At 35.1% G+C, this 14,895-nt stretch overlaps 1 protein-coding gene across 1 annotated transcript in view; it reads right to left on the bottom strand.

Moving 5' to 3' along the window:
• Positions 1-14,895, bottom strand: part of ADAMTS20 (ADAM metallopeptidase with thrombospondin type 1 motif 20) — an 84,253-nt gene that overhangs the window by 52,018 nt on the left and 17,340 nt on the right. Inside the window, exons 4-9 of the mRNA XM_072399029.1 lie at positions 12,604-12,866; positions 5,090-5,173; positions 3,190-3,314; positions 1,682-1,722; positions 1,360-1,465; positions 601-747 (exon numbers count right to left, since the gene is read on the bottom strand). Of these exons, the coding sequence (XP_072255130.1) occupies positions 601-747; positions 1,360-1,465; positions 1,682-1,722; positions 3,190-3,314; positions 5,090-5,173; positions 12,604-12,866 (766 nt within the window). The remainder of the gene's footprint in view (positions 1-600; positions 748-1,359; positions 1,466-1,681; positions 1,723-3,189; positions 3,315-5,089; positions 5,174-12,603; positions 12,867-14,895) is intronic.

Genomic DNA, 14,895 nt, shown 5'->3' with positions numbered 1-14,895 from the left:
TTAGAAAAATACATTCCTTGAAACTGAAAAATATAATGTAACTGTGGGAGGAAGGGGTCAATTGTCAGTTTAATCGTACAAAGAAATTCTAGGAAAATATAAGTGTTGATTTTCCCACATCTTTATTTATCTTTACATCTGTCAGCTTTTCAAAACCATATCTTTCTAGGAATAACTGTCAGACTGTGTCTGCCTTTGCTAAGATCTGTCTTCATATGTCTACCAAATTATCCTAAATTGTTGTCTGTCTTTAAGTGTAAGAATATCTATAAATCTGGTTGTCTCAACCATTTTCATTTTGAAGTGCACATAATCAGTCTCCATATTTCACACTATGTAATTTTAACCTCTATAAAGTGTTCATTAAATGAGTCAAATAATGATGTGTTTTGGAAATAGAAGGACTTATTTGTGGCTTTTGGATTCCATAGATAACATTGTAACACGGGAGAAGCAAATCCTAAACAAGATCTTAAAGGTAATAATAAAATCAAGTAATGTGTTTTTTTACAGTAACCTTAGGAAAACAAACAGAAAAGCACTTCTGCAAACTGAAATAGTTATATAAATTATTGTAAAGCCTTAAAAAACACTACTTACTCTAGAAACTCGGTAATATATTTCTGGCTGCATTGAGACCATGTCCATGGGCTTGTATCATGACTTAAAATGGCAGACATCACATGAAATTCGTTTTTAATTCCTATGTCTTTGCATTTTGAACTGTCATCATGTGGCATATTAAAACTAAAAAAAAAAAAATGCAATGAACAAGTCATTAAAGCAGATTACAACATTTGGATTAGCATACAAAATAAAAGTCTAGATTTTTGAAGAGGTAAGTTCACTAATGGCAGCCAACATATTTTCTCAATACTGGTTTCCTTTAAATCAGTGGTCCCCAACCTTTTTGAGCTCCCAGGGAGCTGTGTGTAACCTAAAAAGGAAGAAACTTCCTCTCAAAATGACGTCATGATGCCTGAGTCCATAGATACAACCCACCCACCGTCCTGAGCCTGCCATGTGTACAGCAGATGTGGTCTGTGGCTCTGGCCTGTGCGCCCACCCCACCAAGCAGGGTCCTTCTTCTGACCCCGCTGGGGGGTGCACTGGCCAGATCCGTGGCCCACTAGTGGGCTGGGGGGTTGGGGACCCCTGCTTTAAATGGTAACAAAAGGGTAAGATGTGGTCTAATTTTTAAGTGAACAGATCATACCACACAGCTTTAAAACCCCAAAAAAGTCAGGTCCCTGTTTAAATTTGATTTATGGTAAACTTTTACCTTCCAGCCAAACTGTTTTTAATCATACAGTAGAGGCTAACAAATTTACTAAGAAACATGAAAAATCTAATACTCACACATGTCCAAGTTCATGAGCTATAGTAAATGAAGCACCTAAACCATTTTCTTCACTGATAGAGCAGCTGCGCTGAGGGTCGCACATTGTTCCTAATTCAGCTAGCCCTGTCAAAGGATAAGGAGAATAATTTATTGTACTGTTCTTAGCATAATCCCTTAGGGTCAAAATATAAAACATTTTCAAAGAAAATATTTAACTGTGCCTGAGCAAACATAAATATTAGCATTACAATACACATTTCTGCAGTCATTAACGATCCTTAACTCCATAAAGCACAAATGGAATAACTTTCTTCAACGTGTTTGTCAAGAAGTACTTACCTAAGGTATCACATTTATTACTGGCTCTGCATATGTCTTCTCTGCAGAAAAGAGACAAATATGTTTGTCAAAGCATATAATAATATTGTAATAATATTTTATATTTGCAATATGCAACTGTCAATGTACATTTCCTATTATTAAGAATGTAATTCCCTATTAGAGTTAAATATGAGCTATTCTTGTTATTGTATCTAATTTGTCTACAATACATAAAATAGCCTTTTTTTAGGTTTTCATGTTAAAAATGTAATTTTTTTGTAAATGTTTGCATGCTGGTAAACTGCTGCAAGTACTCTTATTGACATTTAAGTACAGCACTGCATATCAGAAGAAATCCCTATTTAATGTACAGCGCTGCATAATATGTTGGCGCTATAAAAAAATCCTTGATCACTACTGATTTGTGTGTTTTTTTTTGTATTATTAGGTCCGATCAGTCTCCCAAAGCCTTGCCTTTCTTTATTTGGTTTTTTTACCTTTTACACATTACATTAAATGAAAGATCAGCAGCCACCACAAGTTCTGCATTGTATATGATGACTTACCAGTACCTGTCTACATACTATTGCTGGAGAGTGCCAGCAGTTGCTACTTTAATTAGGTTTTACTCTACCATCCCATTTTATTGCCCAATCAAGCGATTTTTCAAATGTATCATGTCAAATTATACCTTGTCCTTGTAATTTTCTTATTTAGCTTTATACTTACTGTTATAAGATAAAAAATATCTCCAGTTCTGCTACTGCACTATCTTTGTCATTCTGTTACACAAGCCTCTAGTGGATATTATAGTGGATATTACAAAACAACCGTGCCAACACACAATCCACCATTGTCAATCAGGCGCAATGATGTGTAACAAACAGTGTAATAAGTGCATACAGACAGAAAGGGCCTGATTTATTAAAGCTTTCCAAGACTGGAGAAAATAGACTATCGTGGAGGAACCTAGGTGAAACAGAAAACCTTGAATGGATCTGGTCCAGGATTGTAAAAATTTAACAACCAATACCAAATCATTTTTAAGAAATCCGTTTCAGGTTTGTTGGATCACCCAAATTCTCTCATGATAAGACTATCATGAGAGGATTGGTCTATTTTCTCCAGTCCTGGAGGGCATTAATAAATCAGGCCCAATGTGTCAAAAAGATGATGAAACAGATCAGCAGTACTGAGTCACATAAAAGTATAAATAATATATGTTTTACATGTTCAATTTTTGAAGCACATTGTTTTAGCATACATAATGTCATCCAGCTTGAGTCTTGACCTATTTTAACACAAAATAAAAACTATGCAGTCCTCAGGAATGGATTACCCAGGAGGTTTTAAACAAACACCTTCAGAAGCAATCATTCCTTTAACAGTTCCTTTTTAGTGTTTTTAGTGGACGCTCCACCAAGGCTGTGAAAGAATTTTAAAAAATGTCTGTAAAATTTACACACTGAACAGCTGTTTTTTGACACTGTTATTGTCATCTGTAGACATGAAATACCAAAAGATACCTGGTAATAAGAACAGCTGTATCATAATGAGAGGGGTGGGAGTCATCAGGGATGTTTTGCGTTCTTTGCCAAACACAAAAGTTATGAAGAGTTGTAGCTGCATTGAAGCTAATTACAGGTCCATCCTGAAAAAAGAAAAAAATGCAAGCTACTTTTATGAATATAAAACATTTATACCTAGAAAGAAATTAAAAGACCTAATTTAAAGACATGTTTATTAAACCCTTCAGAACAAGCACATTATATCTTTTATCATCTTTTTATAACAGTGTGACCAGTAATCATTGATGCATAGATTGCCCAGACCAAATAAGTCAGAACTCAGAAGGCCTGATTTATTAAAGCTCCCCAAGGCTTTCATCAGTGAAGCTGGTTGATCTAGCCAACCTGAAATAAATTTCCTAAAGTCATTTGCTATTTGTTTTCAATCCTGAACCAGATCCATTCCATATTTTTTTGGGATCACCGGGGTTCACTGATAAAAGCGTATCCTATCCAGTCTTGGAGAGCTTTTATAAATCAGGCCCAATGTGTCAGTTAAATTGCATAATAAATAGTTCAGGGTGAAAAAAAACACTAGTCTATCAAATGCAATCAACCAAACAAAACTGTAACTAATTTGCATACTGAAATCATTTTATTGACTTATTTATTTATATAACCATTTATACATGTATTTACAAATATATACAGATTTATTCTGTTACAACATTTTATTATATGTCTACTATATAAATTGTCTTGCTATAAATATTATAAAACATTCTATAACAAATGTATTATTTTTTTATTTATCTGAATTATTAATAAATATATTATTAATATGCAGATAATGACTGTAACCCCAAGAGTGTACTTCGAAGCAGAATATTACCTTTTTGCCCTCATTTCCTTAACCAAAATGTATCCACCACCCCATCACCCTAGATGCCTAAATACCTAAATCTGCAACCTGCAGCAATTTTCTAAGGCTCCAGTTACAATATTCTTGCCACTGGCTTCTGATACATTGTCAATGCTAGTCAATACCTATAGGCTTCCAGATGTACAATTTGCTGAGCATATTCTGTACTGGGAAAGAACTCTATAGGGGTCCATGAGAACTGACTGTGCAAACACAGCGAATGGCAATCAGATTTTAGCTGGAGGTTGGGAAGATTGATGTCGGCCAAAATTAAAAGTAGACAAAGTCACCAACTAACTTTGAAGCCAATTAAAAAAGCTGAGGAAGTTTTTCCTTCTCATTAGATATAAAAAACCTTTTCATATAGAAAGAGGTTTTGCTTATCTAATGCTAAATCTTATGAGTGGGCCCCCGCTGGTACTCCCTCTCCATTGAAATAGCACTGCTACTACAATTCCCGGATTTACTTGCGTCTATAAAACAGTCCAATGCGGGGGAACACATAGGCAGAGCCCGCTAGTCTATAGACGTGAGTGACGCCGGGAATTGTAGTAGCAGCGCTAATTCAATGCAGTGGCATGCCAGTTGAAGTTTATATTTAGGATTCCTTTGGGGGCCAAAAAAAAGGACGTTGCGGGCCAGAGTTTGATACCCCTGATGTAGGTTGCACTACTTATGTAACTGAGGTTGGGAAGGGTGGGTTAGTGTTGTTAAGGGAAGGTAGACAAAATGATTTCCCATTTTTTCTGTGAAAAAAACAGTAATTATCCTTTTAAAACATAACATGCTTGCAAATACTGACACATAAAAATTAGTCAAAAAGATATTTGTCTTTAAGGCTCTTATCAAAAGATGATTCCTATGACAAAGGCCAACTAAAAAGTAATTAGTTGGAATCAAATCATTGTATTTCTTTTAGTTTTTGCATTTAGCAAATCAAAAGCAAAACTGGTTCATTTGTAAAAAAAAATAAGTGATCAATTGTTTATAGCTTACCTGTTCACTGTGAATAACTATAAGCTTTACAATCAGAATATTAATGAGATTCCCAATGCTTGAATCTTTATAAATAGCAGCAACCTGGCAAAAACATAAATAAAAAAAATGATTACTGAACTACAGACACAACAACTGTATCACCATTGCTATAAGGTTGACTTTCAATGGTCACTAGGACATATAAAGGGGTAAATCACCCCAGCAGGATCACAAAATCAGTCCAGTTGTGCAGTATACTGTATCCCCTATAAAATGTATTGAGGGTTCTGACATGTACAATCACTGTTTCCAAGGTTTTTATCCAGTGCTGCTTTATGGATTAAGTGAAATAGGTACTATTCTCAGTAGTCAGTCACAGTTCACCATATTTTTAGGTAGGTTCAGTTGAACACAGGAAAGATTGATTTGGGTTGAAAAACAATGTAGCAAAAATTAATCTTTTGAATACATACTGTAAATGACTAGCAATACAGTCTGCATGTTGGCATGTTGAGCAACTTCCAATGGTAATGCCTGACCAGAACCTCTTTGATTGATATGTTTTGGAATACTAAAGCACCTAACTCTGCTATAAGCTTTACTGGAAAATAAATAGTTTTAAAAGAAGTTAGAAATCAAAAAAAATGTAATTACACATTGAGTACCCTTATACATGGTAATACTTATAATTCAGACAACTGCACTAAAAAGGCTCTGAGCAGAAGTGGCACATTAGTAGGCAATGTCTTTGTTTTTCTAAAAGCAGTTCAGAAGGTAACATATACCTTTGTGGCACAAAAACTTTCCACGAACAACCAGTTAAATGGGTAATATCCCCCTGATTTTGATAAGTTATCAGGATTTCCAACCAAAACATCCACACCATTTACTATACCAACACAGCCAGCCGTTTTAGTAAATCGTGGAGAGTAGACAAAGCTCCTTGTTCAATAAATATAGCGATTAAAAGTCAAGAATCCCTGTTTTTAAAAAATGTCATTCCAGTGTTTCTCAAGTAGGGTTTCTGAAGTAGGGTTTCTCTATTAGGCATTTTTCCTAATAAACACCTCGCTAATGTACTGTGAGCAGTGTATATAAGAATTATAGCAGGGGTTCCCTGAGATCTGAAAGTTATTTCAAGCCCCCCCCCCCCGTGTTAAAAAGTTTGAGAAACACTGATCTAGCTAAAAAAGTTACTAAGTGACCAGTTTATGACCACCTTAAAATAGTGAGGTCTCAATACTTAATTGTAAGTCCATCCTCCCCACAAGAGATCAAAGAGGGAATCCATTGTACTATGCAAGCTCATCTGGATCACTTTGTATGTTTAATTACTAGTAGCTATTTATCTTCTGGTATGGAGTTGAGATTATAAGGTTGAGCACATGACTGGCTGTGACTCAGATTCCTTTGAAGCATAATATCATTATACTATTCTTCTATATTGATGAATAGACTTTTTGAATATATAACAGTTAAAATGGTTTCACTGCTTAAACAATCTAAGCTTGTGAATTATGTCAGAATTCTAAAATATGTGTGGTTGATGGAAGACTATGATAAATGCTATTTAGAGTTTACCAGCTTAGTTATAGGTTACCCTGAAATGTTTATTTTAAGATTTATATAGAGTAGTAATAAATATCTTAGGCATCTATACTAACAATGAAAATAAATTAAAAGTAAGTTATAATGAAAGTATATTAAGTGTATGTATATTATTGATTGAGTATTGTATAATATATGAATATACTCAAAAGAGGGGCAACAGAAATGCGTTTATAGTTTTATTGAAAAACATAAATTGTTGCTACTTCTCATTTTTAGCTAGTGCATACTAAACTTTATCTGTATGCCTTTTAGTTTTCTTTCTCTGAGTTTGGTTTACTATTCATGAACTTGGCATTTGTACCACATTGATTTTTACCGGTCTATTTATAAAACAGGGTATCAGACATTCCCTCAAACAATTCCCATGTGGGAATCTTCCTGATACATGTGTTTCAATGGCAGTAGTTGATTTCCGCCTGGGATTGTTTGAGGTAATGTATAAATCCCTGTTTTTAAACAGAGCCCACAGTGTCTTCTACTCATAATTTCAAGCTGGTTCCCATTTAATCTAAATATTTTTTTATATATATTGACATTAACTGAAAGCACTATAGATCAGGGAGAAGTGTTAAATTTGGCTGCACTCCCGATAATAATCTTTTTGATAGTATTTTTTAGTACAGTAAAAAAAAGTCCTGAAATTTATCTTGAAATTTGCAGTCAAAGAAAATTTTTTGTCATCCTTGACAACACTCACTTAATTTGGGCCTTATTTATGAAAGCTCTCCAAGACTGGAGAAGATACACTTTTATCGGTGAAGCTTGGTGATCCAGCAAACATGGAAGTTCTGCTCAAAGTAGTTCATATGAAAACCATATCAATGAACTTGTAATCAGATCATGTACACAAAAGTGTCCACTAAATAAGCAGTAAAAGTACTTTAGTCAGTAAAGGTCCTCTTTACAATACTGGAAATGGTAGACAGTGGAGAGGCAGAAATTGCTGACTGCTCAAGGAACCCCTAACAACCTCTGTAAGTTGGTTTCCATGGAACATTATTGAAAAAGCCTGCTCTAATTTTAACAACCTCAGCTGGTTCTAAGCTGTTAAAAGCCGACAAACTATTGCTAAAGACTGTTGTGCTCTTTGATGATTTTTGACAAGGAATACCTTTCCAAAACTTTAAAAGTGCCTGGAAATGTTTGAGTTGGCTTGTTTTAAAGCTATTTTAATACTTAAGGTTATTGTATATGGGGAGGACACAGGTGAACTTTCAACTAAAATTCAACAATTTAAAGGCACATTTATTCACTTAACGGTGTTTTCAACCACAAAAAAATAAATAAAGGTCAAATAAATAATGCTGCTTTTATGAAGGATTATACATTCACAACAGAATATTATTTAAAAACTATTGTAAAAGCCATTGGCATCCAGAAAAATAATGGTGACTTTCAATTATTTTGAGGGTTAGTTCTGTTATTTGGCACAAATATAAATGTATTATGTAAGATGCCAGGGAAATGTGTTTGATATACTAGGGCAATAAGACAGCTGGAAAAAACAACAAAGCTGTATCTTCAAAAATACCATTCAAATGAGGAATTTTAAAAGGTTATCAAAAGTGCACAAAACTCAACAGACGAGCTACACACACACACACACACACACACACACACACACACATGCACATTGTCAATTTACAACCTGTTAAAGAAGTTAGGATATGCTGCATAAAAAAAACTGATTAATAAGCAGAAAATAAACAAATCACGGGTTAAAAACAAAAGTTTAAAGTACTGTTTTCTTCAATGTTCTAGACTGTGCTTTGCATCTAGTAATGTAACATTTTTTGAAGATCAGGTAACCCAGTGGCTTTGGATTACTCTAAAAACCCTTATGGTAAACACTATGGTAAGCAGAAGAAGAAGCAGAAGCGATTAGGTCCATAAATATTTGGACAGAGACAACTTTTTTCTAATTTTGGTTCTGTACATGAACAATGAATTTTAAATGAAACAACTCAGATGCAGTTGAACTGCAGACTTCCAGCTTCAATTCAGTGGGTTGAACAAAAAGATTGCATAAAAATGTGAGGAACTAAAGCCTTTTTTTTACACAATCATTTCAATTCAGGGACTAAAAAGTAATTCTACAATTGAGTCAAAGGCTATTTCATGGGCTGGTGTGGGCAATTCCTTTATGTCATTATCAATTAAGCAGATAAAAGGCCTGGAGTTGATTTGGGGGGGGGGGGTTGCTAGTATGTGAAAGATTTTGCTGAGAACACACAACATGCAGTCAAAGGAGCTCTCCATGCTGGTGAAACAAGCCATACATAGGCTGAAAAAACAGAAAAAACAGAGAAATTGCTACAATATTAGGAAAAAAGTTGTGCAAAAATGCATGGACCTAACTGTATACCATCAAAGAGATGACATAAAATGTGCTTTCTCTGAACAAATAGTACAATATTGGTGCTGCTGACATATATGAAGCATGCTTCATACCTGCAACTACAGAGGCTGTGGAGGCCTGTTTAAAAGGTACATTTTTGGTTTATTAAAATATGTAAATATTCAGATATCTGGCAAACCCTTAAAAGCTTTCCTAGATTGGAGAAAATAGGCTATTGTGGGAGAACCTGGGTGATCCACATACACAAACAAATCTAAAGCTATTTTCTGGCAAAACTCTGAAAAAGATATGACTTTTCTATAAAATCATTACAGCATGGTGGTGTATGCTCTTGAAAGCTGCGCTTGCTATATATAGTGCTACTTTTGATAATCTCTTTTTACAAGCATACATTTTACTTTAAAAATTCCAACCAGCACACATTTATTTCAGTATCCTAATAATTAAAATAACTAATAATTCAAATAACTTCCCTTAAATATTGCTGTTAAAAAGAACTTGAGAGTTCATCGAAATAGTAAGAAGAAATAGTGCTGTATCATTTTAAAACGCAGAGCATCTAAATGTACTGTGTTAAGTATGCATGTCCTTATCTAGTAGTGCTGCCCACAGAATTTTATTGTGAGTAAAGTACAGAGGCCCTCAATCATGGGCGGGTGTAGGCTTCCAAAGAGAAGTGATCATATCAAATGTCACGCTACATTCCCTGTAATGCACAAAATAGTATCTATATATAGAATCAATCTACTCATACTACTAAGATAAAACAAACCATATAAATCTCTGGATAGAAAAGTAACAACTTGCTTATCAAAACAGCAATGCTGACCAACAACATATATTTTGAACACATATTTTAAATAGTGAATTTAGGTAAGGTTAAAAACATAAATCATCACACCTATATACTACACATATTATAACTTGATCAACCTATTTATGGAAAACAGTTGTTGCAAACACATGAAATTTTGCATATGACTGCTGACATAAGGTGCAATCACAAACATTAGATAATAACATTAAAAGAGATCAAAAGTTTAGAGAAAATACTAAGTAGAATCTATGCTCAACAAATTTTATCTTCTAAACTAAATCGGATTTTATAAGAACAACAGCTGTTATATTTGCATTTGTTATCTTTTGACCACCATTGATCATGGATGTTAATATCTTCTTTTAATGTAGTTATCTTATGCGTGAGGACACACCTTATGTAAGCTATATTAACTGCACTCCACAAACATTAAAGCAATTGTTACCATTGTTTATAATTAGAAATATACAGTATATAGATAGATATAAGGTATTAGTTTGTTGCACAGAAAATAACCACTAGATTCCACAACATTGGTGAAGAGAATTAGAATGGCAACACCCAGGAAATGCCCTCATGTCAAACTTGCAAAACCTTGCAAAAGTCCTGTAAAGGAGTGACCAAGTCCCTTTGCCTAATGAAAGCAATCAATATTGAACAAAAAAAAAATTTCTAAAATATTTTTATTGTATGACATGTTTCTTTGAGATAAATGACAAAGCATCACAAGCTATTGGTGAAAAGATTGAAAGATATTGTGGCACACAGATTTCGTTCCTATATATTTCAGCTATCTTCCAAATATAGCGAACCTTAATGTTACAAAAACAACATTCATTTCTCCCCCATATGACAAAAGAATTAAAGAGCACTGAACTTTAATTTATAAACAAATTTAGCATGGAATTATGAAGGCATCTGCGTTTTTGACATGTATGCTAGGATTATAAATCAATAAACTTGTAGGTATCACAATTCTGCCTATTAAAGTCATTTTAGGGTCTAATCAAGCATACTCCTGATGAAGTTGAATTCTACCTATTCAATATTTATTAAAGCTCTCCTAGGCTGGAGAGGATACACTTTTATCAGTGAAGCTGGGTGATCCAGGAAACCTGGAATGGATTTGGTCCAGGATTGAAAACATTTGCTAATGAATCCATTCCAGGTTTGCTGGATCACCCAGTTTCACTAATGAAACTGTATCCTCTCCAGCCTTGGGGAGCTTTAGTAAATCAGGCTCATTGAGCAGATCCAAGATATAATTGTAAGTAACTACTACGGCATATTCGTTCATTATTATACTGACTTACCTTGCATGTTTATGCTAAGTGAAAAAAATTCCATGGTCAAAAAAACAACCAGCAACAGTAATAAAAATGCATTTTAGCTATTTCTTTTTTTTTCAATTTCCTTTCTGTGCCTGAAATGTTCTCCTTGTAGAATTCTTGAAAACATTTTTAGAGTTTAGGGAAGAGTTCAGCAAGCTTTTTTGGCCACTAGGCCTTTTTAGGGGTAGGTTTTACTGTGGGCTAGTTTTGCCAAAAGGGAAGGATGCTACATTATTTTTGCCACCTTCCTTCTTTAGCCATATTCTAGAGGACCTTTTATGGCGAGAGGAACCCATACGCTTTGCCATCATTTCCTTGGTAAATGAAAAAAAAAACACTACTATTATACAGCATGTTATAAATGTCACCATTATTTATATAGTATTTTATACTACAACTGTCTGCCCCAAGCATTGTAATACAATATGTTTTTGTGCAGTAGGATTTATAAATATGTAAAAGTATCACATTTACAAATGTTTCTTACTGAATTAAAAAAACAAGCATTAGAACTCCAATTTTAATGGTAATTAACTTATTGATAAAATAAATGTGTTTTGTTCCCTATACCTAAAAATGTTTTTTGTTCACTTGAGAAATGCTCTGGTAGGTCACCTGAACCCCAGCAATTTTGAGCCATTTTAAAACAAAAAAAACAAAAGCAAAAAGCAATAAAAATAGAGCATATTTATACCAAGTGTTAAGGCATTCAATCTCCATTTTTGCCACACCAATTCATTTTCCAATTTGGCAGTGAACACTGGGATTTGTTTTAGCCAAAAATCCTTAACTGTAGATAATCAAATGTTGAGCAGATTTGTAAGGTGATATGTGAATTGCAATAATTATATTTGAACTTGATTCCAGGATTCCAGAATAATAAATGACTTATAAAGTCAATGGGCCTGATTTATTAAAACTCTTCAAGGCCGGAGAGGATACACTTTTTTTACTGAAGCTGGGTGATCCAGCAAACCTGCAATGAATTTCTAAAAATTAATTTGCTATTTGTTTCTAACCCTGGCCAGAACTATTCCAGGTTTCCTGGATCACCCAGCTTCACTGAAAAAAGTTTATCCTCTCCAGCCTTGGAGAGCTTTAATAAATCAAGCCCAACGATTTACCATCTAAAAGTGAATGTTACTATAGGAAGATATAGAGCTAACAGTGATCAAAGGGACTTATTTAGGGGGGAACCTGGTTGGTAAATGCATGTTATAATTACAGAGAAAAAGTCAATCAGCATTTAGCAGTGAATAACTATTTAACAGGGTGTTTTCCACTTGGTAAATATGCCCCTCATTTATAATAATTAATATTTTTACATCAGTATGCATATTACTTTATATTTTACTTTATATATTTATAGTTCACACATAACTAAGTTTTGTAATCATTTCTCCCAGTCACTTACTATTGACATCAAAGTTAAAATGTAGTGCTGTAGGTTTCGGCCATGATGTCGCACCATTTTTGCGTCTGCTGTAACCATGAGTTCTACATATCTGGGATAAGATATAAAGCGTTTTCTTCTGATGTGCATCCTGTTTGCATTCTTTTCTTTTGTAACATTTTGTAGTAATGATTTAGAAAGTTCCAAATTTGTAAACATATCAATATCTTGCTCAACGTTATTTGAAACATGAACAGGTACCACATTTTCCTTCATGTCAGATTCTATAAAGAAATCAAAAGAGAACATTACAACTAGGTTACTTTGACCCACGCACTCTATATTTTTTCAATGTCATACTCACAGAAATAATATGAGGTGGTGAATCAAAAAAAAAAAAAAAATAGATTATTTACACAAGGCAGCATGATACTAGTAGTATGCTCATAGTATCTGGATTGGCTGGGCCTTATGCTATACAGTGTTAATCGAGTTTGTGTCTATCATTGACTTCAAATGGATTCAAATTTGGCTATGAATCAACCTGAACATGAGGTCAACTCAGGCAAACTGTCTGAGAATTAAGGTAATTCTACCAATAGTATTAGTCAGAAATAGTTTTTTGTTTATACATTTATATTTTTTTAAAAAAATGTGTGAATATTAGGTAAAGGTTTTTAAAATTTTGGGTTAAAACATTGATAAAATGACTCCATGACAACTAAAAAAAGGTAACTTAACACCCAAATAGCTATAAATTCAACATATTTTAAAGATTTTAAAGATACAGAGAAACAGTATCACAGGGAGTTAACAGTCTGGGATCCAGATGACATGGAATCTAGGTGGTTAGAGCAATACAAAATACATTAAAATAACAGGTCCTGAGTTATCCGGGACTTCTTTTCATCCCTCCCTGCATGAAATGACTTGGCAGGCAATAAACATATGGTAGGTCTAGAATAAACAAAGCATAGGTTCTCTTAAAGCAGGGGTCGACAAACTCCGTCCTTTAGACCGGATACGGCCTAGCCAATAGTCTGTTCCAGCCTAACGCCCCCTTGGTCGATCCGGCCTAATCCCAGCCAGGAGGGGTCGGCAACCTGCGGCTCTTGAGCCTCCTTGTTATGCCTCCCTTCCCTATTTACTGCAGTGTTAACACAGGGACATTCCCTCTTCTCTGTATGCATTGCTTAGGAGAGGGATTTCCTTTCAGGGGCATTCTCTCTCCTCCTTATGCATTGCAGAAAAGAGGGATTTTGTTTTCAGGAGCGTTCCCTCTCCTCCGAGTGCATTGCAGAGAAGAAAATTTCCCTTCAGGGGCGTTCCCTCCTCTCCGTATGCATTGCGGAGGAGAGAGATTTCCCTTCAGGGGTGTTCCTGGTGGGGGTCAGAGCCATCGGCGCCGGACTCGAGAGAGAGTCCGGCCTAGTGTGCCTTCTTCACCTCCTAAAATGGCCTAGTAGCCAAAAAAGTTTGCTGACCCCTGTCTTAAAGGTTGATTTGCACCCCTGAATCTTTTCCATTTTTTTCAGTGCAATTGCTAAAGGGGTTTCATAGTTATCAATACTTAAGGAGTTGTATTGGGTGGGTAATTGTTAAAGTGTCTGCCATCTTTTTAAATCTATCTGTCTCAGATCCTATTAGGTAGGTTCTTCTTCACTGACTGTAAAAGAAAGAAAAGAAGCATTTCCTAAACTGGCAAACTGACAGCATTTAACAATAGACAGACATTTTACTTCTTCCCCCAAATTTGGTTGTACACAGAGAAAGCAATAATGCAAGTACATCAAGAAATGACTGCCTGCCTGCCTGCATTGGGGTTCCCTGGTTGTCTTCCAAAGAAGTTATTCCCCCTAACGTCTTTGGATTTACCACCTGCTTGTGTGACCTCATGTGTTTCAACCTCAGCCCTGTCTTCATTGGGGTTCCCTGGTTGTCTGTCCTTGTACCAGGCACCATCCCTTGCATACTTCAAACCTGGGGGCAGCCAAGTGCTGAGACAGTGTGTCTTGTTCCCATGGCTGAACGGGGGCTTATCTATAGGTGAAGACTACAAAAAGAGGTGTGAGGAAAAAGTGCGTGAGTAAGGCTTTGGCACTCGTCCTGGGACCTCACATAGGGATTCTAATGTATCCTTTAAATCCCCCTAAAAACATTTAGGCTCTTTTGGACCTCAGATACAAGATTACCTTTCTGTACATAGTGCCTTCTCATATCGCTTCTTAAAGGCTCTAAAAGCCATTTCAGATACACGGTGAGATGCAGCATACTGCTACAGGCTCAAAAGTTTTTCCAGCCTTTCCTATTCAA

The sequence above is a fragment of the Pyxicephalus adspersus genome, chromosome 2 (genome assembly GCF_032062135.1).
Source record: "Pyxicephalus adspersus chromosome 2, UCB_Pads_2.0, whole genome shotgun sequence".
In the NCBI taxonomy this organism is placed as follows: Eukaryota; Metazoa; Chordata; class Amphibia; order Anura; family Pyxicephalidae; genus Pyxicephalus; species Pyxicephalus adspersus.
This window is presented reverse-complemented; position numbering and strand designations above follow the sequence as displayed.